The sequence below is a fragment of the Drosophila virilis genome, chromosome 3 (assembly GCF_030788295.1).
Source record: "Drosophila virilis strain 15010-1051.87 chromosome 3, Dvir_AGI_RSII-ME, whole genome shotgun sequence".
Classification (NCBI taxonomy): domain Eukaryota; kingdom Metazoa; phylum Arthropoda; class Insecta; order Diptera; family Drosophilidae; genus Drosophila; species Drosophila virilis.
The window spans coordinates 19,412,254-19,435,691 of NC_091545.1; the positions used below are offsets into that span (position 1 = coordinate 19,412,254).

Consider the following 23,438-nt stretch of genomic DNA (forward strand, 5'->3'; position numbering starts at 1 on the left):
TAATGTCATCAAATAAAATTATATAGCCAATCTTTTTCTACATTTAATGCATTTGATTCTTAACCCTTAAGCCTTTATCAACCTGTCAAAAAAATAAACTTAAATAAAAATAATTTTTTTTTATTTCATTTCAGGTATGTTTTATTATTTATCAAGACCTGTACATATACATATAAGTAAGTTAATTTTTTTAATATTTAAAAAAATGTAGCCCATGTTTTCTACGTCTGCGCCAAATTTTAATCCAAAACAAAAACTGCCAAATTAACGCTTTATGAGACTGATTGCTGCTCACTCCTACTCATCAGCATTATGCTAGGGGTTTGGGGCACAGCGGATAATTTATTTTAAGGAAAAAAGTACTTTTCATGTAAATTAACATTTTTCTACGTTGATAATTTTATTTTTTTATTATCTCTGCGCAGCATAGGCAGACAAATTTGAGGCGCAGCCGTCGCTTTAGTGCCAACCGCAGCCCGACGAGCGGCTATGAAATTCATTAAAGTATATTTTGTCGAGAATTTCTGACTTTGTGTCATTTAAGCACCAAATTTATCACCTTTTTTTCTGTGCCAAGGCGTTGATTTCATTATTTTGAGGTTGAGAAGAGGAAGCAACTGGACCGCACTGGAGCCGGGTCACTTTGCGGGTTTGCTTGGTCAGCGATTAAAGGCAAATCGTGGGGCCAGGGTCATTAGCGAAGGTTGCCTAAGTCATCAACGCAATTTAGACTTTCTAAAATTTTATTTTTTGCCTTTGTCATCTCTGAGCGTGAGAAATTGAAAGTGTTTTTGCTTTGGCTCCGATGTGAACCGCATACTTTAAGGAACTTCTTGAAAAAAAACTTTTTCTTGCTTAAATCTTTAAGAATGCTTTTAAGGCTAAGGCCCTTGCCAAATCTCAGATTTACAACTAAGAAAGAAAGAAAGATGGAATTCTTTTAATTAGAAAATACCAAAAGTAGTTAAGGAGTTGTTTAGATCTGATGAACTATTGTACATAACAAATATTTCCAAACCTGCTCTGCGTGCCAGCTTGTCGCCCTGACTAAGTTATGGAGTTAATTTCTCTCGATTTCAAGCATTTCCCTGATTGCAATATACCATACCTACTATGATAGAGTAAAGTAAAGGATAGTTCAATCCATAATATATAAATTAGGAAAACCTGTCACAATAATTTACCCCATATATAAAATGCAAAACGAATTAAACTGCCACCTCCCACGGCGAACCACGCAGTTTATGAGACTTGTTCTTGCGCTTGGGATGTCCTTTAATTACGACAAAGCCAAAACCGTAACAAATCGCATTTAAATTTACCTGCTCCAGATGGTAGACCGAGGGGAGGAGAGCTCAAAGGCGAGAACAACACAACAACAACCACCAAAAAGGATGCGATAATTTATAGCGTTTCATTTGGCTCTTGGTGTTGTTCTGCTTCTGAATTCTAATTTAAATTTTCCACAGCGGCAACAATAAAATTCGGCAAAGGGGGCGCAAAATTCGAATAGAGGTGTAGTTGGGTTAGGGAGAACAGGAATAGTCTGCGTGCACACAATAAAAAATGCTCGCATATATATTTTTATTTATGCTGCTTAATTTGTAAAGCGTGCCGAACAACTACAGCAATAACACGTAAGATTGATCTGGGTGAGAGTGGCCCACTAAGAGATACCCTATACCTGACGAACATCCTAACCTGACTATGCCCGCCTATAGACAAATTAGTTTATCCCGTACTATCTAAAACCATAATGCCACCCAGTTTAATCAATCAAGGAGGAACGATTTCGAGAAATATGTTAAGCACCTTGATCCTTGTAAGCGATCAAAGGGAATCGGAGCGACTCTTTAGGGGATTGCCGATTCTTTCTATTGTGTATGACACCATCATTTAAAATTATCACTTTAGAGATTCACTGCGTACAGGGTATAAAAACAATAATAATAACAAAACTAAGGTTGCCTTTTGAAGCGATGCCTCGTTCCTTGCACTGCGTCCTGTTAAGTTTTTATTCAAGCAGTCATAGTTCATGTGGTTGTTGTTGTTGCTGTTGTCACCAAGTGCAATTGCCCCTTACGGGAATTTTTCAAATGTTTTACACAGAAAATATTTGTTGTGCTTTTTGCTGCGTACAATTAGTTTGGCAGCTACAATGGAACAACAACAATGACAACTACAATAACAGCAACAACAACTGGCATAAAACAGGAAGAATGACAATTTGAAAAGGACAACCAGGGCGGACAACGAGAGTGTGGTGCACGTCCCCTGGCAGCAAAGGTGACTTTTTAATGCCTCCTTTGTTGTTGCTGTTGTTGTTGTTGCAGCGGTTGTTGTTGCAGCGGTTGTTGTTGTTGTTGCTGCTGCTGCTGTTGTGATTGTTGCTGGTTTGTCACAGACAGAAGCTAAGTGAAGGGTTATTGGGCGTGTATGCCCCAACCCAGTCCAAGCTAAGCCACCATCCCCGTGCCAGGCAGGGCTGCAACTTGCAGTCGTTGTTTTGTCATGGCCTCATTTTGTTTTTTTTTTTTTTTCATTACACTTTAATTGTTAACATTTTTGCATGCAACAACAAAAGCAAAAAGGGATGAAAAATGAACTATAAATATTAACTGTAAAAAGTTGTTGAATTCACTCAAAGGTGAAGTGCTCCTCAAATGTGTCAGTAATAAAAAATGCAAACAAACAAATGTTAGTGTGTCTAGTCAAGAGTGTCCGACTGTGCGATGCCCCGTACAGTTCTGCGGGCTAATGTAACATAACGACTGGTTTCCAGTCCGATCTGGACGAGATTTTTCAGGAATTGAATGTATTATTTGAAAGTCCACAAATAGTTTTAAAATATCTCCAACTCTCTTCCATCTATCGGCTAACAATATATTTATACATATACACCTTCATCCAAATCTCTCATCTCATCTCGAGTTATGAATTTCTCTTTTTTACGCCGATGAAAATAGAAATACACTCATTTTCCAGATTTGGGCTGCATCCTTATGCATGTTACATACATGACATGTCTAACACACCTTATTGGTTAGACAATTCAATGGGTATAGCGTGATTTTATATATGGCGTTGAGGAGCGATTTCGCTCGTGAAATATTTGAGTTGAGATTGGAATTATATGCTAAAAGTGTAGCGATACAAAAGTACATTCCAGAACATGACTAAACCAGATACAGCACGTCGTATTTAACACCCTCGAGAACATTTACATAGCTGACAGTTTGTTGTAATCTAACGATTATAAGAATAGCTACATGCTCGTGCTTTTGCGCTCAAACAGTTGTAAAACTTATACAAAAAGCAACTTTTCTAATCAACACGCATGCTGCAGGGAACTCCATGAACAGAGGGGTGAGAAGAGCTCTAATACCATGTTAGTAAGTTTTTTAAAATTATGTCCTGCAGGTATTTGCCGAACGGGCAGAAGGTGCCGGCGACTAATGTCCAAGTTAACAAAGCAGCCGGCCCAGCCTGAAGGTAAAATGCTGCGAAGGCAAACAAAAGCCGGAAGCTCTAATGGAAATTTGAACAAGAGTGGCGGGCAGATAAGATGGGCCGGGTTGAATTGAGTCGAGCCGAGCTGAACTGTTTTGAATGAGGAGCGTGAAGCTGACAAATCAGGGGGTGGGCTTCGAATGTTTCATGTGTGGGCGTGGCATGCAAATGAAAATGCATTTATTTATAAAGCAAACGACAAAAGTCCCAAGTGCCAGGCATTGGCATAAACGTGAGAAAACCAACTCTGTGTCGAGCAACAGGATGTGTCTGTATCTCTGTAGCTGTCTATGAATGTATCTTTATCCGTATCGCTACATGGCAGCCATGGAGCGAAATGCAAATCTGCACTTGTCTGCTTTGTGCTGCCTAACTACCTATTGGCAGTACACACTCGGGTACCCATCCGCATGTCGCCTGCCCACGCCCGAACCACTTGGATCTGTTGGCAATTTTATTGACAAGCATTTGTGAGGGCGACGTTCTAGCTGGTGGGTATGGTATTCGCTAACCCTTTTTGCTCTGGAATGCCACCGTGGCTGAGGGGCAACATGTTGGACCTGGTTCGCAGTAAGTTGCTTGCATTTTGTGACAATGTTTATTTAGATTTTGCTTTGCTGCCAATTGCTGACATTGCAATTTCTATTCCTGGCATATACAGTCCAATGTACACACACATACACACACACACACACACATATACATACATGTACCCCCTGCCATATACACATTTGTCCGGTGAAATGTGCTGCGTTTGCAATGCGCAGCGTTGCATTCTATTTATCTCAATCTGTATCTGAACCTGTATGTGCGTATGTATCTGTATCTATATCTGCATCTGTAGCTGTTTCTGTATCTGTGTAGCTGCAATTGCATCTGCATCTGTTTCGTTAGCTCGTTTTGTTTTTGCGGTCATGTGCTGTACTTTTCGGCATTTTAATTTCAAATTGTCAATTGGATTTAAGTACACTCGACAGCAACACGACCAGATAATACTTATGTGGGTGTGTGTGTGTGTCTGATTATATGTGTTGAGAGGGGTGGTTCCTTCATGCTCGGATTTCCCAAAACATATATGGCTGCTGCTAATGCTGTTGTTCTTGTTTTCTCGATTTTCTCAGCCAGTCTTTGGTATTATTATTGTCTTCATCGCTCCCTTAACGCAAATTTTTGCCAAATTTCTGCCTATTATTATCATCACATTGCGCTTGGCTTTATTGCCGAACGTTTTCTGGTCCTAAAATCTGATTTTAAAATGTGTCAAAAGTGCTTTAAATGTGACAGAATTTGATTATAGCTACTGTTGTCGTCGTCGTCAGCAGCAGCAGCAGCAGCAGCAGCCCTGGGACATAGCCCGGCCAAGCAGCAATGGCATTTTGATTGCTAGGCGCCGCTGAGACACATGGAGAGCATTACAAGCATGTTGCAAGAGCTTACAGAGATTTGCCACGCCAATTGTTTAGGGACTGCCACTGGAAATTACTTCCAGACATTTGACAAATTAATGCAGAAACAGCAATTTAGGCCAGCTTGGCAGCACGGCCAGCCTTGTACTAGCTTAATTGCTTCGATATGAAATTTTAATAAAACCTTTTATGCGGCTGCAACAATTTCAATTAACCTAATGTTATATTGCTCACTAATCAATCAATGGCAAAAAACCTTTCGTCTATAATCAAAACAAAAATCCATAAATTGTTCACTGCGAATATTTCAAATTTGCATTGGCCAACGAATCGAAAAACCAACACACACACTTTTCCTCTGCATATGAAAGCACAATTCCCAAACAGAGAGAAATGCATTCACACACATTCATTGTATATAAGAATGTAGGCTTGATAAATAATGATAACAACACACTTAAAGCAATTGATAGACAATTTTGAATTATTGCATCTGCGCCAGACTTTGAGCAACTTTTGAGGGTCCTGCGGCTGCACGGCCTGTCTGCGGCTCGTGTGGCGAGCATTCACAATTTACCATATTTCCCCATTCAGCTTTTACACATTGGCCATTCGATTTGGATGCACCTATTGCACATCCATTTGCCGCATTATCAGTCAGTTTGTCTGTCCTGCCGACTGAACTGGCATTGGTTCGATTTCTATTTCTATTGACGACTTTATTGCAATTACTCGCACCAAATATTTTTCAGCTATTCATTTGCTGTCTATGCCCTCTGTAATTGTTGTTGCTTTGGATTTCGTAATTGTTGTTGGTCCGATAATCAGGCACTGGCATAAGCCAGAAATAACAACAGAGTGAAGAGCTCATGCAACTAACTCCACTGGCAATTGTTGTTCGCAGTATTTGCAATTAGTGTCAATTAGCTGGCGGCTTTTGACTGTGTTTGTGTATGTGTGTGTATGTGTGTGTATGTGTGTGTGTAAACAACAGCAGCAACTACTAAAAGAATAAATGCATTTCTGGCTAATTGTAAAATATATTTACAAATGCATGTCGATTGCCAAATGCCTGATTCACTAAATAAACTTATGAAAGAGTTGTTTACTGTAATTCAGGTTTTATAATAACTTTTCTAAGCTGCCAGCACTCAACCCTCATGTACGACAATCCCCGAGCCCAACCCGAAAACGCACTCATTACAAATGCCAAGCCCATGCTTAACAGCTGACGCACTACAGGGGAATTATCTGAGGATTGGGACTGGGTCGGGGACGGTGAGCACAAAAGTGAGTAGCAAAATCGCATTATAAAGGTTTTAAGGGGCGAACCCCTTGAAAAATTGCGCAAAATATGCGAACTAGACTAGCATGTTGATGTGAGCTTACCCCCTCTTACCGGTCCGGGCTGCCGCAGCCTGCCGATTAAATTTGAAAACTTGCCAAAAGGCAGAGAAGGACAACAGCGAAGGATATTTTGCAAACAAATAATAAAAATCCAATTTTACATTTAATCACGCGCTCAGTCAAACAAAAGGAAAAAAATGAATAAAAGAGCAGAAATAAACTTTCCAGGCAACGCCTGCTGTCGCACAGAACACGCTGGCATCTCTTTGGGTCCAACCCCCGTACCAGCAGCCATCAAGTTGGAACGCGCCTCAAGGATCAAGACTCAAGGCTCAAGGTGACTCAAGTATTTTGCTTAATTTATTGCATTTTCTACGCTAAAATGCGCAAAAACTTTGAACAGCTCTCGTTGAAAATTAGGCTGCTTATTGTGGACCGCCCTCTCGCTTGCCACTCCTCCCTCCTCTCGCACTCCCTTGCAAGAACCTTGCATACGGCACACTGAAAAAAATGTCATTATAAGTTTCAAAAGCGTGTTAAATGTGCCAGCCAAAAGGGGTTTAGACCTGCACCGTGTCTCAACCCCGGTCGCCGTGCTGCTTTCACACAATAAATTTATTTTTTCATCATTGCAATTTTTAAGCGTAATTTTTCGTACATGTCGCACATAATTCATTCGCCCTTACAACCGAGTCCTGCATCCTGAGCATCGTTGCGACATATGGATTAAGTGCCGTGAAATGCTTCCATATCCACATCCCTGCACTTGCCACCATTCCCAGGAACTCGTGTAGCACCATTGAAAAATTAACATTGAAATGCTTGTGTGCGCGCCTTTGATGCGAATTTCCTGTGTTCTCAGCGCTGCGTCTGGTGTGGATTATTTCCCCCGTGACACCCAATTTAGTAGAAGTTTTTGGTACTACTTTTCTATTAGGCTGTTGCTTATAATTGTACAATTATAGAGACTGCAGAAGAAAAAGATTCCAGAAGTTCCCTATATTTATAATAATGACAAAAATTTAATACCTTCTATTCGTTTACGATGAGAAGTTTCTTACTCTGTCTAGGCGTCGCACTAATAAGCGGGCAGTCACAATGTTTTCCCTTTTTAATAGGTATTTACAGAAAGTGATTTTTGTTTATCCCCTAATCGATAAAAACATTCAGGTAAAAAAAAACATAAGAGTAGAACCGCAAAAACTTCTAAATGTACTATACAGGGAGTCATCTCGCCCTAAACCAAAGCATTGATTTGTTTCTACTGGCCTGTTATTTACAAATGCTTGCTATTGACGCAATCCATGGCATCCGCGAATCTGAGCCATGTCTGACTGGCTGGGTGACTGGCTATGCGGCGCCCAGACTGATTTTGACAGACAGAATCAAAAATCATGACGCATATGATAATGACAATGATTGCACTACTGCCAACTACGGAACGATGAGCATGGTAATGCCTGCTTCCCTTTTGATCAGCTGTGGATGCTCCTAGTTGCTGATGCTGATGACAACTGCCTTGGTGGGGCAACCAGCCAAGCGAGAAACGGAGAGAAACATGTGTGACGACGGCAATGGCCGGACGGAGTTGGGGCAGCGGCAGAAGAAGGCCAAACGAGACATGGATGTTTCTTTATACTGTCCCCGCCTACTAGCTGTTGTTGTTGCTATTATTTTCGTTGGTGCAGCTGCGTCTGTGTGTCTATCTGGCCCGTCTGTGTCTCAGTGACAGTTGTACAAGAAATACAAATTTGCAAAATAAGCAGAGGGCGGCGAGCATTGTTGGATAAATGGCGACATGCTCAGGGAAGTGTCAACTGATTGCGCTGAGCTAGGCAGGCGTAAAAAAAGCATGGGGGCGGCTTACAAAAAGCCCGGAACCCTGCGAACCTGCACGTGACGTATACGCCACGTTGTGCGTGTGACGCGACAAATGACGAACAACTTGGCGAGTCTATGGCAGCTCCGGTTTTTGTCCTGACAATAAAACACAATAAAAAGAAATTATGAATAAATAATGCGCAAAGTAGTAATGGCATTGCCAATGCCAGCAGGAGCATAAAAAGCGTTACAAAAACGCGTCATCTGTATATGATTTATATATATTTTTTAATATGTGACGGCCAGGGTAGACAGACAGACTGGCAAAGATTCTGCTTTAGGGCCATTTGCATTTGAGTTTGTAATTTTCCTGTGCCGAAATCAACACCAAACAAAATCAGTGACCATTAGACGGCCATTTGTTTGCCAGCTAGTCAGACTTGGCCCCATATTGCTTGCTCACTTTCGCTATGATACGTTTGCATACCCTCTGCATAATGTTTTCGCGAAATTTTTAACGCATAGTGGAAGATTTCTTTGAGCCCATACATTAAATACAGGCGAGACATCATTATTTCTGTTTCTATGATAACTTTTTTTCCCCCATTTTTAAGCTATTGCTTATTATTTTGTGTAGGTCAGTTGAATTCGGACAATTCAATCGTAAATTAAACCTCGAAGAAACCTTTTCAAAACGTCTTAAATCAATTCTTATATACTTGGATGAAAAGCTTCATAAAATCTTTTTAAGATACTCAGCAGACACAGAGCTCATATTGGAACAATCGGAAGTTGACTTTATATGAAGCATATCCGAGTTTTGATAGAAATAATCTGTTATATGTCTGCAGATACCCTATCTAATTATTGGCCTCTCGCAGTTAGTTGTTCTTTCCTCTGTTTTTTATCTTTATTTTTGGGGTAAATTTAATTAATTTTCACACCATTTCCGCTCACTATGAAACGTTCAATTGGGAATGGCGTGCAACGCGACCCTCCTTTGCGCTTCGCACCTTGAAAAGGATGCGCGCAGACACAAATTTCTCATTAGCAGATGCTGTGAAAAGAAAGCACACAAAATTTGGTCCTAATGAAATGTTTGCTCGACACTTGTGACATTCGCGCATTCGTTTGGATATTGGAGAAGCTGTCCCAGCAGCCAGCCCGGAAGCTCTGCAAAATGAATCGCATTCAGCTGGCAACTCCACTTCCGGTCGAAGCTGGCCCTTGATTAGTGTTAATTAGATTTGACCTGCTGCAGACTCAAATCCACTTTTTGTGTTCCTACGCGAGAAAAAAACCAAACTTGCTAAAGACCAAAAGAAACTTTCGCTGAGTTACTCAAAGGCAACCTTTATTACTACACTCGCTACATTTTCTACTGCTTATCAGCTACCATTCATTACGGAGCTCATCCAAGCCATATATGATGTGATTCTCGTATATCCAAGCGGGGTATTCGACTTGCAGCCGTATTGATTGCCAAATGAGGCGATGGCAATTAGGGTGGCATTTATCTGTAGTTCCATAGGACTGCCCGAGTCCAGGTGACAGCTCGTCTCCTTGTTGGGCAGCCGGCCACAAAGCATCTTTGAGCGAAACCTCTTTCCGTAGCCAAGCTCAATGCAATCGGTATTCCTTAACACCTGTATTTGCAGCACATGCAAGAAGTTTTTGGTCTCATTGCTGCCTCTGTGCTGTCCCCAGCCAGCAGTAAAAGCCCAAGCGTTTTTGAACAGTGAAGAAGATTGGGGCAGAGGCACAGATAGCACCCCGTCCGTGTATTCTACATACGGCGTTTTTATCAGAGCTATATCATTCCTGTAATACTTATCAAAGTCAGGATGTGGGTAAAAACATTTGCTTGAAACGCGTATCTGGAAGTGTGGCTCCTGACGGTTAGCTGCACTGTAGCTTATTTTCACCAATTTTGCCGCATTGGTGCAAGATGCAACTGTTACAATCCACCGATTTGCTATGATTGATCCAGCACAGAACCATACAGAATGCTTGCCAACAAAATCCAAGGCCACAATGTAGGACACCTCGTTCGGCCTTGCCTTGTAGCCGCTGTCGTATTGCACTGTCGCTTCAGGCATTGACGGAATAGTGCGCACAAGCTTCGGCTCCAGGATCTCACTAGCATATTCAACACTGCTAAGGCCAGTAACAAAGAACAGCAGCAAGGCATTGAGAACAGCCTTCATTATATTTTGAAGTTCCCAATGTGAACAGCAACTGAACAGAATTATTATTGAATGGGCTTTTATACCACGAACAGCCAACAAGCATATGTGAATAAATAAAAAAGTATTCGCTAAGTTTAAAAAAAAAGCCAATTAGTATAAGTGCTTATTAATTAGACGTAGTCTAAATACACTTTCAGACCTAGTTGCACTATTTATTTTATGGTAGCCAGTCCATATGCAGTATCTGATCTTCATAGGATTTTTATTCAGCAATTTCTTGACAACAAAATTATAATACTCCGAGCTAAAGCTTATTATTATTTTGCAATTTAAGGGTGAAGAAACTTAACTTGTACTAGCTGTAACAAAATTAGTCGAAAAATTATATTGCCAACTGTTAGGGCAGGGTATAAGACTGAAATGTAAATTTAAGGGTTAGTTCTACAGCCGGTTTTCAGCTCGCATATGGTTTGAAATACTTTGACTAGATGCTGATTTCGTTGCTTTCAAGGTGCTTACTTAAAGAAACCCCCAATATCTCTAGCTGCATAAGAATATTTTTTTTAACACATGAGCATGTGACGCCTGTATTTTCGCCAGCTGAGAAATTAATTCGCGGCATATAATAGATTCGAATGTATGTTACGCCAACCCGGCTGGATATAGGGTGTTTCCTTGACATGACAACAGCCTCGTCTATCTGACTGAGTGGACTCCGCCCACTGCAATGTAGAATGAGCAAAGAGGTATCATCTAGTGGAGCTTTTGGGCTTAACTGTTTTAGCCTGGCGTCAGGAACAATGCCCAAGCTCCTAATGAGTGGATGTGTTAACTATGTCTTGTGGTCTGTCAGGTTGAGCCTGTTATCTGTCAATCAGTTCTTGACTCAGTTGCCAGCTGTGTTGCATTTCGAAGTGACTTCATCAAACCTGTTCGCCGATGCTGAAAATAGCATTCCAAAGTGATATTCCGAAGAATATGCATTAATATTAATGCAAGTGCATGCCATGCGCCTCTCCAAGCTCACTTGTGCATGTAGGTGGGCTCTCACCTTTTTTGGCGGATAAGGAAAAAGAAACAATTTGTGCAGCTGTTGCCTGAAGCGCGTTAAACGGAAATTATGAGTTGCAAATTAAATTTGGCTGCATTTTACACCACATTCGCTGGTTGTGCTTTTATGGTTTATGAAGTGTTGCAAAAATATCTGCAAATATGCGGCAAAATAAAACAAAAAGACTCATAATAAAAAACAAAAAAAAAAACAAAAGCGGGAAGCGCCAAGACAAGAACTTGGAGCCGTCCTACATGGTGGCTGCTGAATCAGCAAACGATGGCAACATACAGCAAACGGATGAAGAGGCAGCCAAAAGTGCCACTATTTGGGTTTTGGTGGCACGGATTGAAATTTGCCGGGATGGGTGGTGGCAACGTGAGGGGCTGGCTGACTGCGTCCTGGCCACTTGTAACAACATGCAAAAGGATTTTCGTCGATTTTCGAATGCATCCCCTTGGCCACATGTGCTCGCTTTTCTTCTGCTTGTATAAAAATTGCCACAGCTCTTTCTTCGCTCCTGGCTCTTTATTTTTCTTTGGACAGCCATTTGGCGCTTCTGCTGTTCTGTATCCTTTGTAGCTGTTGTGCTTGTCGCTTGCTGCTGCTGCTGTGTAGTGTTCAGTGCCATTTATTGTTTTGGCGTCAGTTGTTTCATTTGTTGTCACTTTTTTCCAGCTTTTCCTTTTCCCTTACCCTCGTAAAATTGCGCATACTCAGCATTTTTAACAGTTTATTTGGCCACGGAAAGAAACTATTCAGTACCAATTCCTGCCAACTGCTACGAATGCCATTCGACTGGACCTGTTTGCTAGCGACTCGCGGTTGGGGAGTATTTTCGGTATTCGAATAAGTGCTGAAGTCTGCGATGGATCTATTGATGACACTCTAACATCGACGATCCTTATGACATTCTGTTCTAACCCTTACGCCTTGTTCTTCAAGCTGCAATTTAAGTCCCTACATTTTTCTCGTTTGGTTTTATTCTTTTGTACACAATCATCTGATGCAATCCAGCATAAATCTCAACAATCCCTGTCATAAATTAACCAACTGACAAATCAAATTCCTATCAATGTATGCACACAACTTTTCAAGGGCTAAAACAACAAAACCAAAGCACAAAGCATGCAACAATAAATCCGCACGAAATCCTTTAACAATTACATGTATCTAAGTGTGCTTGTGTGTGTGCAGTCAGGGAGACAAGCCGACAGACAGCCAAATAAAACAAAGCAGCAACCAAACAGAGACCAGAGCTGCCATAAAAAAGCCAATGGGCGAAAGAGTCGCAAGAGCCAAACTGCAAGCGCAGCAAAGCAAAGAATCGCACAATTAACAAAAAGACGACCAGAGGATGAGATACAGCTGAAGAGTACGGCCGTTGGCTGCCTGATCCCCTTTTTTTATGGAATGTGTGCTTTATTTTATGTGAAATTGGTATGCAGCTTATGCCGTTGCTGGGGTAGCAGACAGCACATTTGGATGACCCATAAACAGTCAAACAGCACTTTACAATAAACAAATAAGCACAGCTTACAAATACCCTGTAGCCGTAACGGATGTACAGTCCTCGGTAGGTGTCTTCGTTGGTTAATTTTTAAGGCAACTGAACAATCAGGTGTTCGGTACGAATCACAGACTCGTGTACGGCCAAAGGCCTGTTGTTTGTTTGTAACTATTTTTCTAACTATCAAAAGCTATAATAAAAACAATATTTATAATTATAATAAAAATAATAAGGTATTATTATAATATCTAATTGTAGGGTATACATATTCGAACCTAAACCATGTACGGTAGAGTTAAACAGTCCAAATTGGCTTCGCTTTTCGCCCGGCTGCCAATTTTGCACATTTGTAGCATAATTTCTGCTGCATTTGGCCTTTATATGTATGCAACATGTATGGACATATGTGCATATCTCTGACTGCATTGCCTACTTATGCAATCTCTTCCAACTTGGTTTTTTTTTTGTGGGACTTGGCAAAATATTTTATATGCGCTGCAGTGCCCATTGGAAGAGAGGCAGAGAGGGTCAGTGCTGCCCCCTTGGCAAGTTTTATTGCCTTTGCAGATGGTGGGCAGCAGCTGGCAGGCGGTGGCCGACGAACAGACCTTCAAGCCGCTGTTGGCTTGTCCGTTTTATTTGGGACAGGCGCGTGCTGCTCTGGCGGTTGCTGACGATGTTGATTGCACGTCGGCATCTTCACTAGCGTCTTTGAATGTGCTTCGAGTGGGGATAAGTGTGAGAGCGAGCGTGTGTTTAGCCAACATGAACATGATGCCATAAACTGGGCTCAGTTTCTGGATGTGGCGCTTCTGCTGTTGCAGCCAGCAGAAAATTGATGAATGCTTTGGGCGAATATTGCAATATTTTCTCATTTATTTCGGCACGTGCACGTTGCGATTTCTTTAGTGGACAGTTGAGGGTGAGCTTGATCTCTCAACTATATGAGTATACATCTATGCATGCAGATTTACGGTAACATACGTGACGTATCTAATTATATAGCCTGCTTGGTTATGAACAAATGTCAGATGTATTTAAAACCTGCATCCGAATGTGTATGTCGATATTCGCAATTTCATTTCCATTTCTAGTGAAACATCTCACCTGAAAATTGGGATGTCAACTGAAACTTGACTGCTTCATAGCCAAGTCGTACTGTGCAACAATAATCGCATTCGCACCCCCTCTCAATCCCAGCGGCAGAAGCTCGTTTTCACTCCTTCCATCTAAAAAGGGTTGGCTCTAATTGTGTCACCACTAGCGCCAATATGTTGGTCCTGTCACAAAACCAAACGGGCGACTACTGACCGTTTGACATAGGCATCCAGCAGGAGCAGCAGCCATGTCATTTTCGGTAATCCAAAACGTTGGCAGCTGTTGACCCAATCGCGTAACCAATTTTGGCGGGCGCCTGCAATGTCACAGTGTCCTGCGGCCACTTCGGTGTTGGATGCTGCACCTCATCATTACCCAGTCGTTATCGCTTTTTTGCATTTAAATGATGGCATGACTGCGTGTACTCGTCTGCTCCTATGAGTGTGCGTGCGTGCGTGTATGTTAGCGAATGTGCAACTGATTTGAAATTTGCCTCCAACACGTTCGCCGTCAATTTTGCCAAAGTTTCCGTTGCCCCACGTTAGCGCTCACTCGAAATGCTCTGGGGGCTTGTATCACACATACGACGCGTGTGCCGCGGTCACATGCATAATTTTCAACCCCTCTACGCACAGTTTCCATGCAAATGCCAACCAAAATTCGCGAAAATGTAGCCAAAATGTTTTCGGTTTGCTTAAAAAAAAAAATCATTTCTCGTTGCGTTCTCCTGTTTATGGCTGTATATAAGGAACATCTCTTAGCGTCTTTCAATACGCATCGACTTTGCATAAATAATTTTGAATTCGTGGATCTCATCGCGGCTTACAGCACAGTGTTGTGCAACAATGTATACGCCCCTTTATAATCCTGTTTTTGGAATATGCATATTGGATACTATATTAGAATCATCGAATATTGAACAAAAGTTATAATAGGGAATTTTTCAATATTGTAGCTTGCCAAAAAAGTGCCTAAAATGCATCGTGCAAGGTGCTTATCAAAGTAACCATAGTTGATCTTAAAAACCACCTCGATGCTGCTTCTAATTACTTTGGCCCAACCACCAAATAGTTTAAAATATGCTCGCAGGGCGAACGCGCTCGATGATAACCCGCTGATGTCAAATAAATAACAGATTTAGTGGTCCCGGCCTGGCCTGTTGGCCATTATGTTTGTTTTGGACCTTTCGGGCAGCGCAAACAGCAGCGTCAGATAACGGCAGCTTTGTCCTAAACCGGGCAACCGGTCGAAACAGCCAGCCGGGCTAGCAAAAGCTCAGACGGCCTGATTTTAGGTGTCCGAGCCATGGTGGCCCTGGCGACCACTGCAATTGTTTGGCTACTGCGGCGGCGACAGCGGCAATGGCGGCTTTTAATAGCCGGGCAGACGCTGGATGAGTTGGACGGAGGCAAACAATAGCCTCGACTTCATTGACTGCGTTAATTGCTGTCATTCGTTAGAAAAGTCATACGCGCGATTTTTCGAACAAGGACAACGGTTGCTGGCCATGGCCTCCCACTGGCGCCCAGTGGACTCAAGAGCCGTTAAAACTGATGATGATGCGTTTACCCCTTTGCTTTTATTGTGATGGGACCTGGTCTACAACATTTAAGTTTGGGCTTCCATAACATTTTAGAGCCGCACTTTTATGTTGTCGTCATCATCGTTGGTTGCAGCATCAGCTTCTGCGAACCTTAATCCCCCCCGTTGGGACAAAAAAACAATCTGTTCTCTTGCTTTTGCACAACGCAGCCCTTAACCAATCATTTATGTCATATTATCTGCTTATTTACCCGCCCCCTACCATATTGGACCCATCTGAATGGGACTACTCTTTTTTCTATTCTCAACAATCCAATTTAGCTGGTAAGCCGAAGAAATGTTTTGTATTCAGTTATTGATTTTTTCCCACTCACATAGCCAGCACCTTCGGGCAGTCGCATTGTCACAATTGCATTGGGCAGAGGACAGGGCAAAGGAGAGGGTCAACGGGATAAGTGCTCCTCAGACCCCGTGTATAGCACATATTCTGGATCTATTGCTATTTTCAGTTAAAAGTAAAGAAGGGTTAATGGCTGAATAACATGGAAAAGTGTTGGCACTTAATACTTGCTTAGAATAGAATATCACGTAAATGCTAACAGCATTTCTAACTTCTTTTAGTCATTCATTGGCAGAATAAGGTTTATGTAATATGATTTCTTCACTAACTTCGGCTCCACATATAAAAAAATTGCTCAACTATTTTGTTTTCATCTGCAAAGATTTGCATAGCTTAAAATTGAATTAATCTGTAAACGGGAGGCCACACACCAATGTTTCAGCCCTTAAGTCCTTCTGCAGCTAGTTTACATTATGAATTTAATTTTTATCAGAAATACTGCAATTTTAATGGGTACATTCAAACGCAGCGACTAGTGGGCCCTTCCGCAGCTGCCCAGCGGATGCACATAAATTCCGCTCGTGTGGTTTTTGAAATGCATTACGACCACCCCCCACGAGCTGCAGCTGGGGTAAGCTAATCAAGGACTTTGCCAACAATTTACTTACCCAGCACTCTTGACTCCACTTGGTTGGCTGCCGACCTGTTGCGGGAATGCATCCCATCTGGTGTTTCCATCATATTGGCTCCTTTCGTGTGAATTTCCTTGCATGCAGGCGTTCGTTGGAAGCTTTTCGAGTACGTCCGTTTGTCTGTCCGTTTGGGCACCTCATGCATAAACCAATTTGCTTTGCATAAGTTCAGGCGCACTAGGGTCAAATAAGTATGGGGAACGAATTCCGGGATGACGCGTCTAACTCCGAATTCAGCAAGTTTTGCCGTTGGCCGCCCACTTTATGCATTTATGCTCCTTTGTCTGCGGTTTTTTGTGCTCCTCGTCTGCGGCGCCGGGTCATTAATTTGAAAGCGAGCGCCCTCCCCCTTCAAGCAACCTTTCCCAGTTAAACACCAGCTGGCTCAATCAGCCGGGCAGTCGGACAAGTGGACTGGGTCTTAACAGCATTTCCCCAGTGAGAAATTAGGAAATTGCATTTGCTGGCAGAACGAAGCGAGCCAAATGCAGCCAAACCAAGCGAATGGACGCAAGGACCCACGGTCGAAATAAAGCGACGTGGTAACGGAATTTACGCGCTGCACTCCGATGAAGATTTGCAATCGAGGATAGGCAAATGCAGCCGACCAATTGAACTGCGGATTCTAGGCGCGACGCAGCCGGGAACGCTACGAAGGAGACTCTTTCAATGCTGGAAATTGCCAAAATGTAAATTTTCATATGCTCATCGCGGCTCCCATCCGTATTTCGGTGCCGGTCATACAAATTTATTGCACATTCGCGGCGTATGCGGTCAACGTCATCAACATCAACACGATGGGGGGCTCGGTTTTTGGCAGAGGACGCTGAAATATTCATAATCAACGCGGCATTAGAAACGGCTGCGTTTGAATTTCGTTTCGTTTCATCGACCCAATCCCCTTGGATGTAGCCTGAAATGAATCAGCGCTTGGGGCAAGTGAGGAGCTGTGCTTGTGTATGCAACTGCTAGATGTGCAATTTGTATTATTTTGATACCAATATTGCAGATTTAATATTGGTCACACAGATGTTTCTAATTGTTTTCTTACTAGCTGTTTTCTTGCATTCCAGTAAATGCAACAATCCCTTCTCTTCATATGGCTATCCTGCTGAGTTTATATCCCTAGCTGCTGGCTGCTGGCTACTGGCTGCCTGCTGCTGGCCGCTGTCTATCTGTCCGCCGTGTCGGGAAAAGCGACAATAACAGCCATTAAGTCTGACCAACACGTAACCGGGCAATAAACAAGCGTGACAAATGATGCTGCTAAATGAAAGTTGATTGCCAGTTGACGGCCACACCTGTTTTGACTGCCCGGGCAGGAGCTGCGCCAGCTGGCTACCAGTTGGGCAGCCACCGGGCAGCAATCAAAATTGTCAGAGTGCCAAGCTGAAAGAGTACTTCCAGTGCAGGAGTCAGAGCGCGCAAAAAATCACAGCACGAACGCCACGCAACGGAAGTTAGTGCAGAAACAAATGCCGCTCACATCGTTATAGCCCTCCCGGATACGGATCCGTCGTACGGACTTGTCCAGTTCCATCGTGGCCATATTAATAATGATGGCGGCAGCGGCAAAACGCAAAATGGCTGACGCTTTTGCTGTCGACGTCACGTGTCGAGGCTGCGTGTGATTTCTACGACAGGACACAAAACGGCTGCGAATGTCGCACGGCCAGTACAAAGGACCGATAGGGAGCAGAAATTGCAATCGTATCTTGTTTTCTTTTTGGCTGCTAGGGATGCTCAGAGATCGCCAACATCCCGCTGTCGCCTTCAGACTGCATTGCTTGCATGCAATGCCGATGGCTATGGGGATGGCCATGTCTGCGGGGGTCAGCAGCAATGTCCATTATTATGGCCGCCACTGTCGGCGGCATTCTTGTTGCTGTTGTTGTTGTTATTGTTCAGCTGTCGCATTGTCACATTGAGCTCGCTCGTCTTGTCAGTCGATAAAAATTGAATAAGTTAACAGCATGGGGCGAGAAGAGCTGTTGAATCTGGTTGGAGCTGCCGCCTGTAGGGGCAAAGCAGACAGCTTCTGATAAATGCATTGTAATGTGTCAAGTAGAGCTTCCTTTAAAATAAATTTAAACAAATTGAAAATGAATGGCAGACAAGCACTGCGGAATGTGCACAGTTTGTGTTCTTATTATTATTGTTGCTTATTCACAGCGCTGCTTTTCAAAATAGCTTTGATTTTAGGTCTTAGCTGATGTATAATATGATATGTTCCTTTAATCCTACCCAAATATAAACTTCATTTAAAATAGCAGCAAATCGTCTGGCAACCCAAATTGGCGAAACCTTATATACTAAGGTAATGCTACGGAAATCGTCATGACATTTAACCAAATTAAGCTAGTCGCAGCTGCAGCATCTGTCTCTGACTCGACGGTGTTTTAGGAGAATCTCAGGCTGTCGGGCACACTCGCCCCTCTGTAGCCATCATTTTGCAGTTCTTCCTTAAGTCAACCAGGCAGCAAACAAATTACTAATTGGCAAGCAAAACGCTCTGCTTGTTTTCCAACAAACAACACAACGACCAGCAGTTCCCTGGGCTGGCGTGGTGTTGTGTGGTCTGGTCTTGTCTGGTCTGGTCTGCCAGCACGAATTTCGAAAGGATACGAAGGTACATAGCACAAGCTTCATTAACTCAAACTATGCTGCATATTGCGATTATCAAATTGTCTTTACACACATGAAGCCAATGAGGGGCTGCAGTGTGGCCCCCACTCCCAGCTGCCAGCCAGCATAGAGCGCAGACTACCGCCTGCCATCTGCCGACTGCTGATGGCAAATAGCAAGTGCAAAAGTTGCCAGGAGGGACTCCCGAGCCAGGCAAATTCAATGGACAAACTGGCAACCGCAGAAATATGAAGCGCACGGTGCGACGATGACAGCGTTAACAACAACAACAACAACAACAGCAACAAGAATGTAATTCTAAGCGAAACTGCAGATTAGATACTCTTCCTGAAATTTGGCAAACGAAACAAACATTAACTCAATATTGGAACAATTGTTATTGGCTGAACCCAATAATATAGTTATTCCGTTGATTTATTCATACATTTATTTCGGTCAGTCAGCCATAATTCGGAAGTCACTGACGCGATGTAAGAATATTTCATATGACAAGTCAGTAAATAACAGAATAGTAAAGTCAGAATAGCAGAAAAACTTTTATATACGCATATATAGACTAGACGGAGATGACATTTTCAACACAAAAACCGTGACAATTTTGTTATACCCTATACAAGGGTATTCAGACAACAGCACCAAAGGTGTTGTCTCTTTAAAGCTGTAAAGGGATGGAAAAGTCCAAAACGCTTCGGGATATTTTGTTGAACAGACGGCAGGCGATGGTAACGATGCTGGCTATGGCAGAGTGACAAACTGACTCAACTGGACGCAGACTGGAAGGGAAATGGACACATGCCGCATTATTACACCTGACTGTGATTAGGAAGACGGCGCTGCACCAAAACATGTACCGATTGTGCATTGGCAGAGGCGGAGGTGTCTGAAACAGTATGAGTAAAGCGACCTGCTGATTGATGGTTACGACTTTTCTGGGTGTGTCACGGGATTGAGGAGTTGCAGGGTTACTTTAAGCAAATCGAGCGGTTGTCAATCAAAACGTCCCTCAATTTAAATTAAGCCAAATCGCAAGGAGTATATAGAAGGAAAGTGTACCTTTTTTACAAACCCCTTTTTTCCATGCAACTTCCTTAGAAACTGCATACGCGACTTCTGTACATACAGTTGCACGTTGTGGTATCGGTTTCGTGACAGGCGGTGTCATTCTTCATACTCGGTAGCTTTAACCGTACCATAGGGAGGATCTGCACCAGTTTGAATGGCCTTCTCAGTTGCTAATTGTTGTTTTTGCCACGAGGAAAAACAAAACTTTCGCTAATGCAAAATGTAGGTCACTGTGTAGGATTGCAGCAAAAGTTTAGAGGCAACCCCTTTCCGTTCGCTCCCCGGGACTCCTGCCACTCACTTTGTTGTTATGTGCAAATATTTTCCATTTAATTAACGCATGGAAACTAGCTGCAAAGATAGTTAAGACGGGAGAGGGTAACGGTGGGTCTCTGTCGCAGCAGATTAAAATAAATTGCATAGAAATTTATCATTCGAATCTCGGGCCAGACAACAACAACAACAACAACAACAACAACAACAACAACAATAACAATAACTACAACAACCGCAATAAAAGCAGCAACAACAATAACAACAACTTGACACACTTGCAAAACTTGGCAAGAAACTGGAGCTTAGGGTCACTTTCCCTGTGTGTGTGCAGTGTGTGTATATATGTAATTGTGTGCTTGTGCCATAATTAATCATAATAAAACCAGAGGCAGCAGAGAACCAGGTAAATGCGAGAGCTATGCGGAAAAAAAAGCCGCCACACTTTTCCAACATATTCTCTGCCATCAAAATAAATGAGCCAATTAAGCGGGCCACAAGTGAAAATGGCTGGCAAAAGCTTCCGTGTCCTGATGAGGGTAGACTTTAATCGTCCGAGTCTCGAGTCCTGTACCGCACGAATCTCAGGCTCAGGTGTTGCGCATCATCATCAGCTTCTCGGATTGCCGCTGATTTCCTTGGCTGTGCCAATTTATGCGCCTGCTGCTGAAATTTATTTATTTCTCTTAGCGATTCTATTTTACTCGTCCTTTGCTGGACGTGCCGGCGGTGGGTGTTGACTGAGGTTAAGTCGTTTGAAAATTTGCCTCTAATGAAACTAAAAGAGCCGCTAATTGTTGCACCGTTGTCAACGTCGCGATGGTGGCTTTCAATGGGTTTTTGGTTTGTGAAATTTCCAGGGATCGCTAATTGAAATCAATTTGCATTGGGCGCAAAGTTTTTCAACTAGTTCGGTTGCCCCATTAAGCTATCTGTGGCTTCTAAGAATGAGTCAACTTGCCAAAAGAACTCAGACTACACCCTGCATAAAGACACTTAAGCTTAGCAGAATCCCATGCCAGTTGTTAAGATATTTAAGTTTTGAAACATGCTGTTTCTTATGCTGACAGTTTCTAATAATCATATTTTTTTTATTTTGGTTTCTTTTCAGGTACGTAATGATCTTTAATAAGTCAGGCACTTCCGGGGGTAAGCAAACTAGAAAAAATTCCCAAAATATTATACAATTCCCTCAGCGCACCCAAGCTACTGAGCAAATATTATGCACACTGATATCATTTCTAAATATATTTGCACAGTTCCACGTATTATAGCTCCAGTACGCTAAGCTATACGGGATCACGAAGATAACGATAAAAGACTCATTTTCAGTTTGAAAACGCAATTTTACAAAGTCTGGCCAACTTATTAACTACAGCTGTGTTTAAACTTTATTGCATTGTATAATCGAATTACTGGGTTTATTACAAACCCAGCCCAACAGCTGGCACAGTTGAAGTCTTTGTTCTATTATGACTCCAATATGCCTCGGGTTCTATTTTGTTCTTCTTAAAAATGCAACGCAATTATCCTTTTAGTTGTCTATCTTTAATGTAACTTATCTCAACAAGCTGAGGCTAAAACGCAACTAAAACTAATTAGAGCTGTGGAATGTAACTTGACACAAATCATGTGGCAGCTGTTCCGCTCCTGGGCCCACTTCATCACCAGCTCCAGCTTTTGCGACAGCAGCTGCTTGGGGTTCCATTGTATTTGCATGTTGTTGCATACTTTTTAGAAGCAATTGCTGCTCCTGCCCCGCCGCACGAACGACCGCAAAGGCAATGGAGGCGCCCAGCAGCGAGCCGGCCACAACATCCGACCAATGGTGTTTGTAATCCATGACACGGCTCAGTCCGACAAATGAGGCGAACCCGACACAGAGCAGCTGGCACGATGGACGCACTAAACTGCCAGGCAACGGCCAGCGGATGCGCTGCAAGTGGAGCGCCATGAACACAAGCCCATAGAAGGCCATGCTCGAGTGGCCACTGGGAAAGGAGACGTGCACATCGCGCAGCATCTCCGCTGTGGCGCCCGACAGTTCCGGTTGGCAGGTGTAAGTCATGTGGTAGACGCCGCCCTGCCGATGAGCATCATCCGCACAGAAGCCTCCATCGAACAGCTGTGGCCGGCAAACCTCAAAGAAATGAGGACGCAGCCTGCCTATTACTTGCTTGCCCATATCCTTGATCAGGGTCTCCGCAGCATGACCAAACACGAACCAGCGTAGAGTATTGTACACAGGCCAAAACTTTTGCCAGCCCACGCCTGCTGTTCGCCAGCATCGACTCGTCTCCAGGATTAGCAACGCCATCAGCGGCAAATACAAGCTCATCCAATGGAGCACGGTGGGCGACACGGTGTTCTCCTGGTAGGGATACATTAATGTCTCATCGTCACAGAAGAATCCACGTTTTGTTGTAGGCCCCCACAGGTTTTTGACGTTCGCGCCCAGGACGAGCAGCATGCCCAACAACACCACATCTAGCAACAGGCGCAGGTGCCCCCGATATATGGAGAGCCAGTTAAGCCTTAGATCGAAGCTCATGTTGGTTCGCTCGGTTGGGTGTTTCACGCGTCACTAATCGCACCGAGAGTCGAGCCCAACGTTGAAGCCGAGACTGAGAATTCGATGTTATGAAATTTTGTTCCAGCCACTTTAGTAATTTAATCTTTTCATGAGCTGAATTTATATTAATAACAATGAAACCACTTGGCAACTTAGGCATAGCAACTACTGAATACCCTAACATGGCTGCAATCCGCTTATTGGCTCAGTTCTTGACCCTTTTCATATCTGCTAATATCTGAAAGATTTGAATAGAATTGATTTATCAAAATTTTAGGATTTCCGAATTATCTTCAAATTTGAATGCTTAACATAACTAAAGCTTCAAGTGAACCAAGTAATGTTAATGTTTTCAAAGTTAATGCATTAGTCGTTCTAG

The 23,438-nt window shown here is 42.8% G+C and overlaps 2 protein-coding genes across 2 annotated transcripts in view; one reads left to right on the forward strand and one right to left on the reverse strand.

Moving 5' to 3' along the window:
• The window catches only part of Ten-m (teneurin transmembrane protein Ten-m), a 332,752-nt gene that overhangs the window by 84,347 nt on the left and 224,967 nt on the right, over nucleotides 1-23,438 (forward strand). The window lies entirely within an intron of this gene.
• LOC6622153 (putative phosphatidate phosphatase) lies at nucleotides 22,014-23,136 on the reverse strand. The gene has a single exon (XM_002047907.4). It carries the CDS (start codon nucleotides 23,036-23,038, stop codon nucleotides 22,082-22,084), a length of 957 nt encoding a protein of 318 aa, XP_002047943.1. The 5' UTR covers nucleotides 23,039-23,136; the 3' UTR covers nucleotides 22,014-22,081.

Bases quoted from the DNA above. Each gene is read 5' to 3' on its own strand.
- LOC6622153 (XM_002047907.4), bottom strand. From the start codon at position 23,038: ATGAGCTTCGATCTAAGGCTTAACTGGCTCTCCATATATCGGGGGCAC.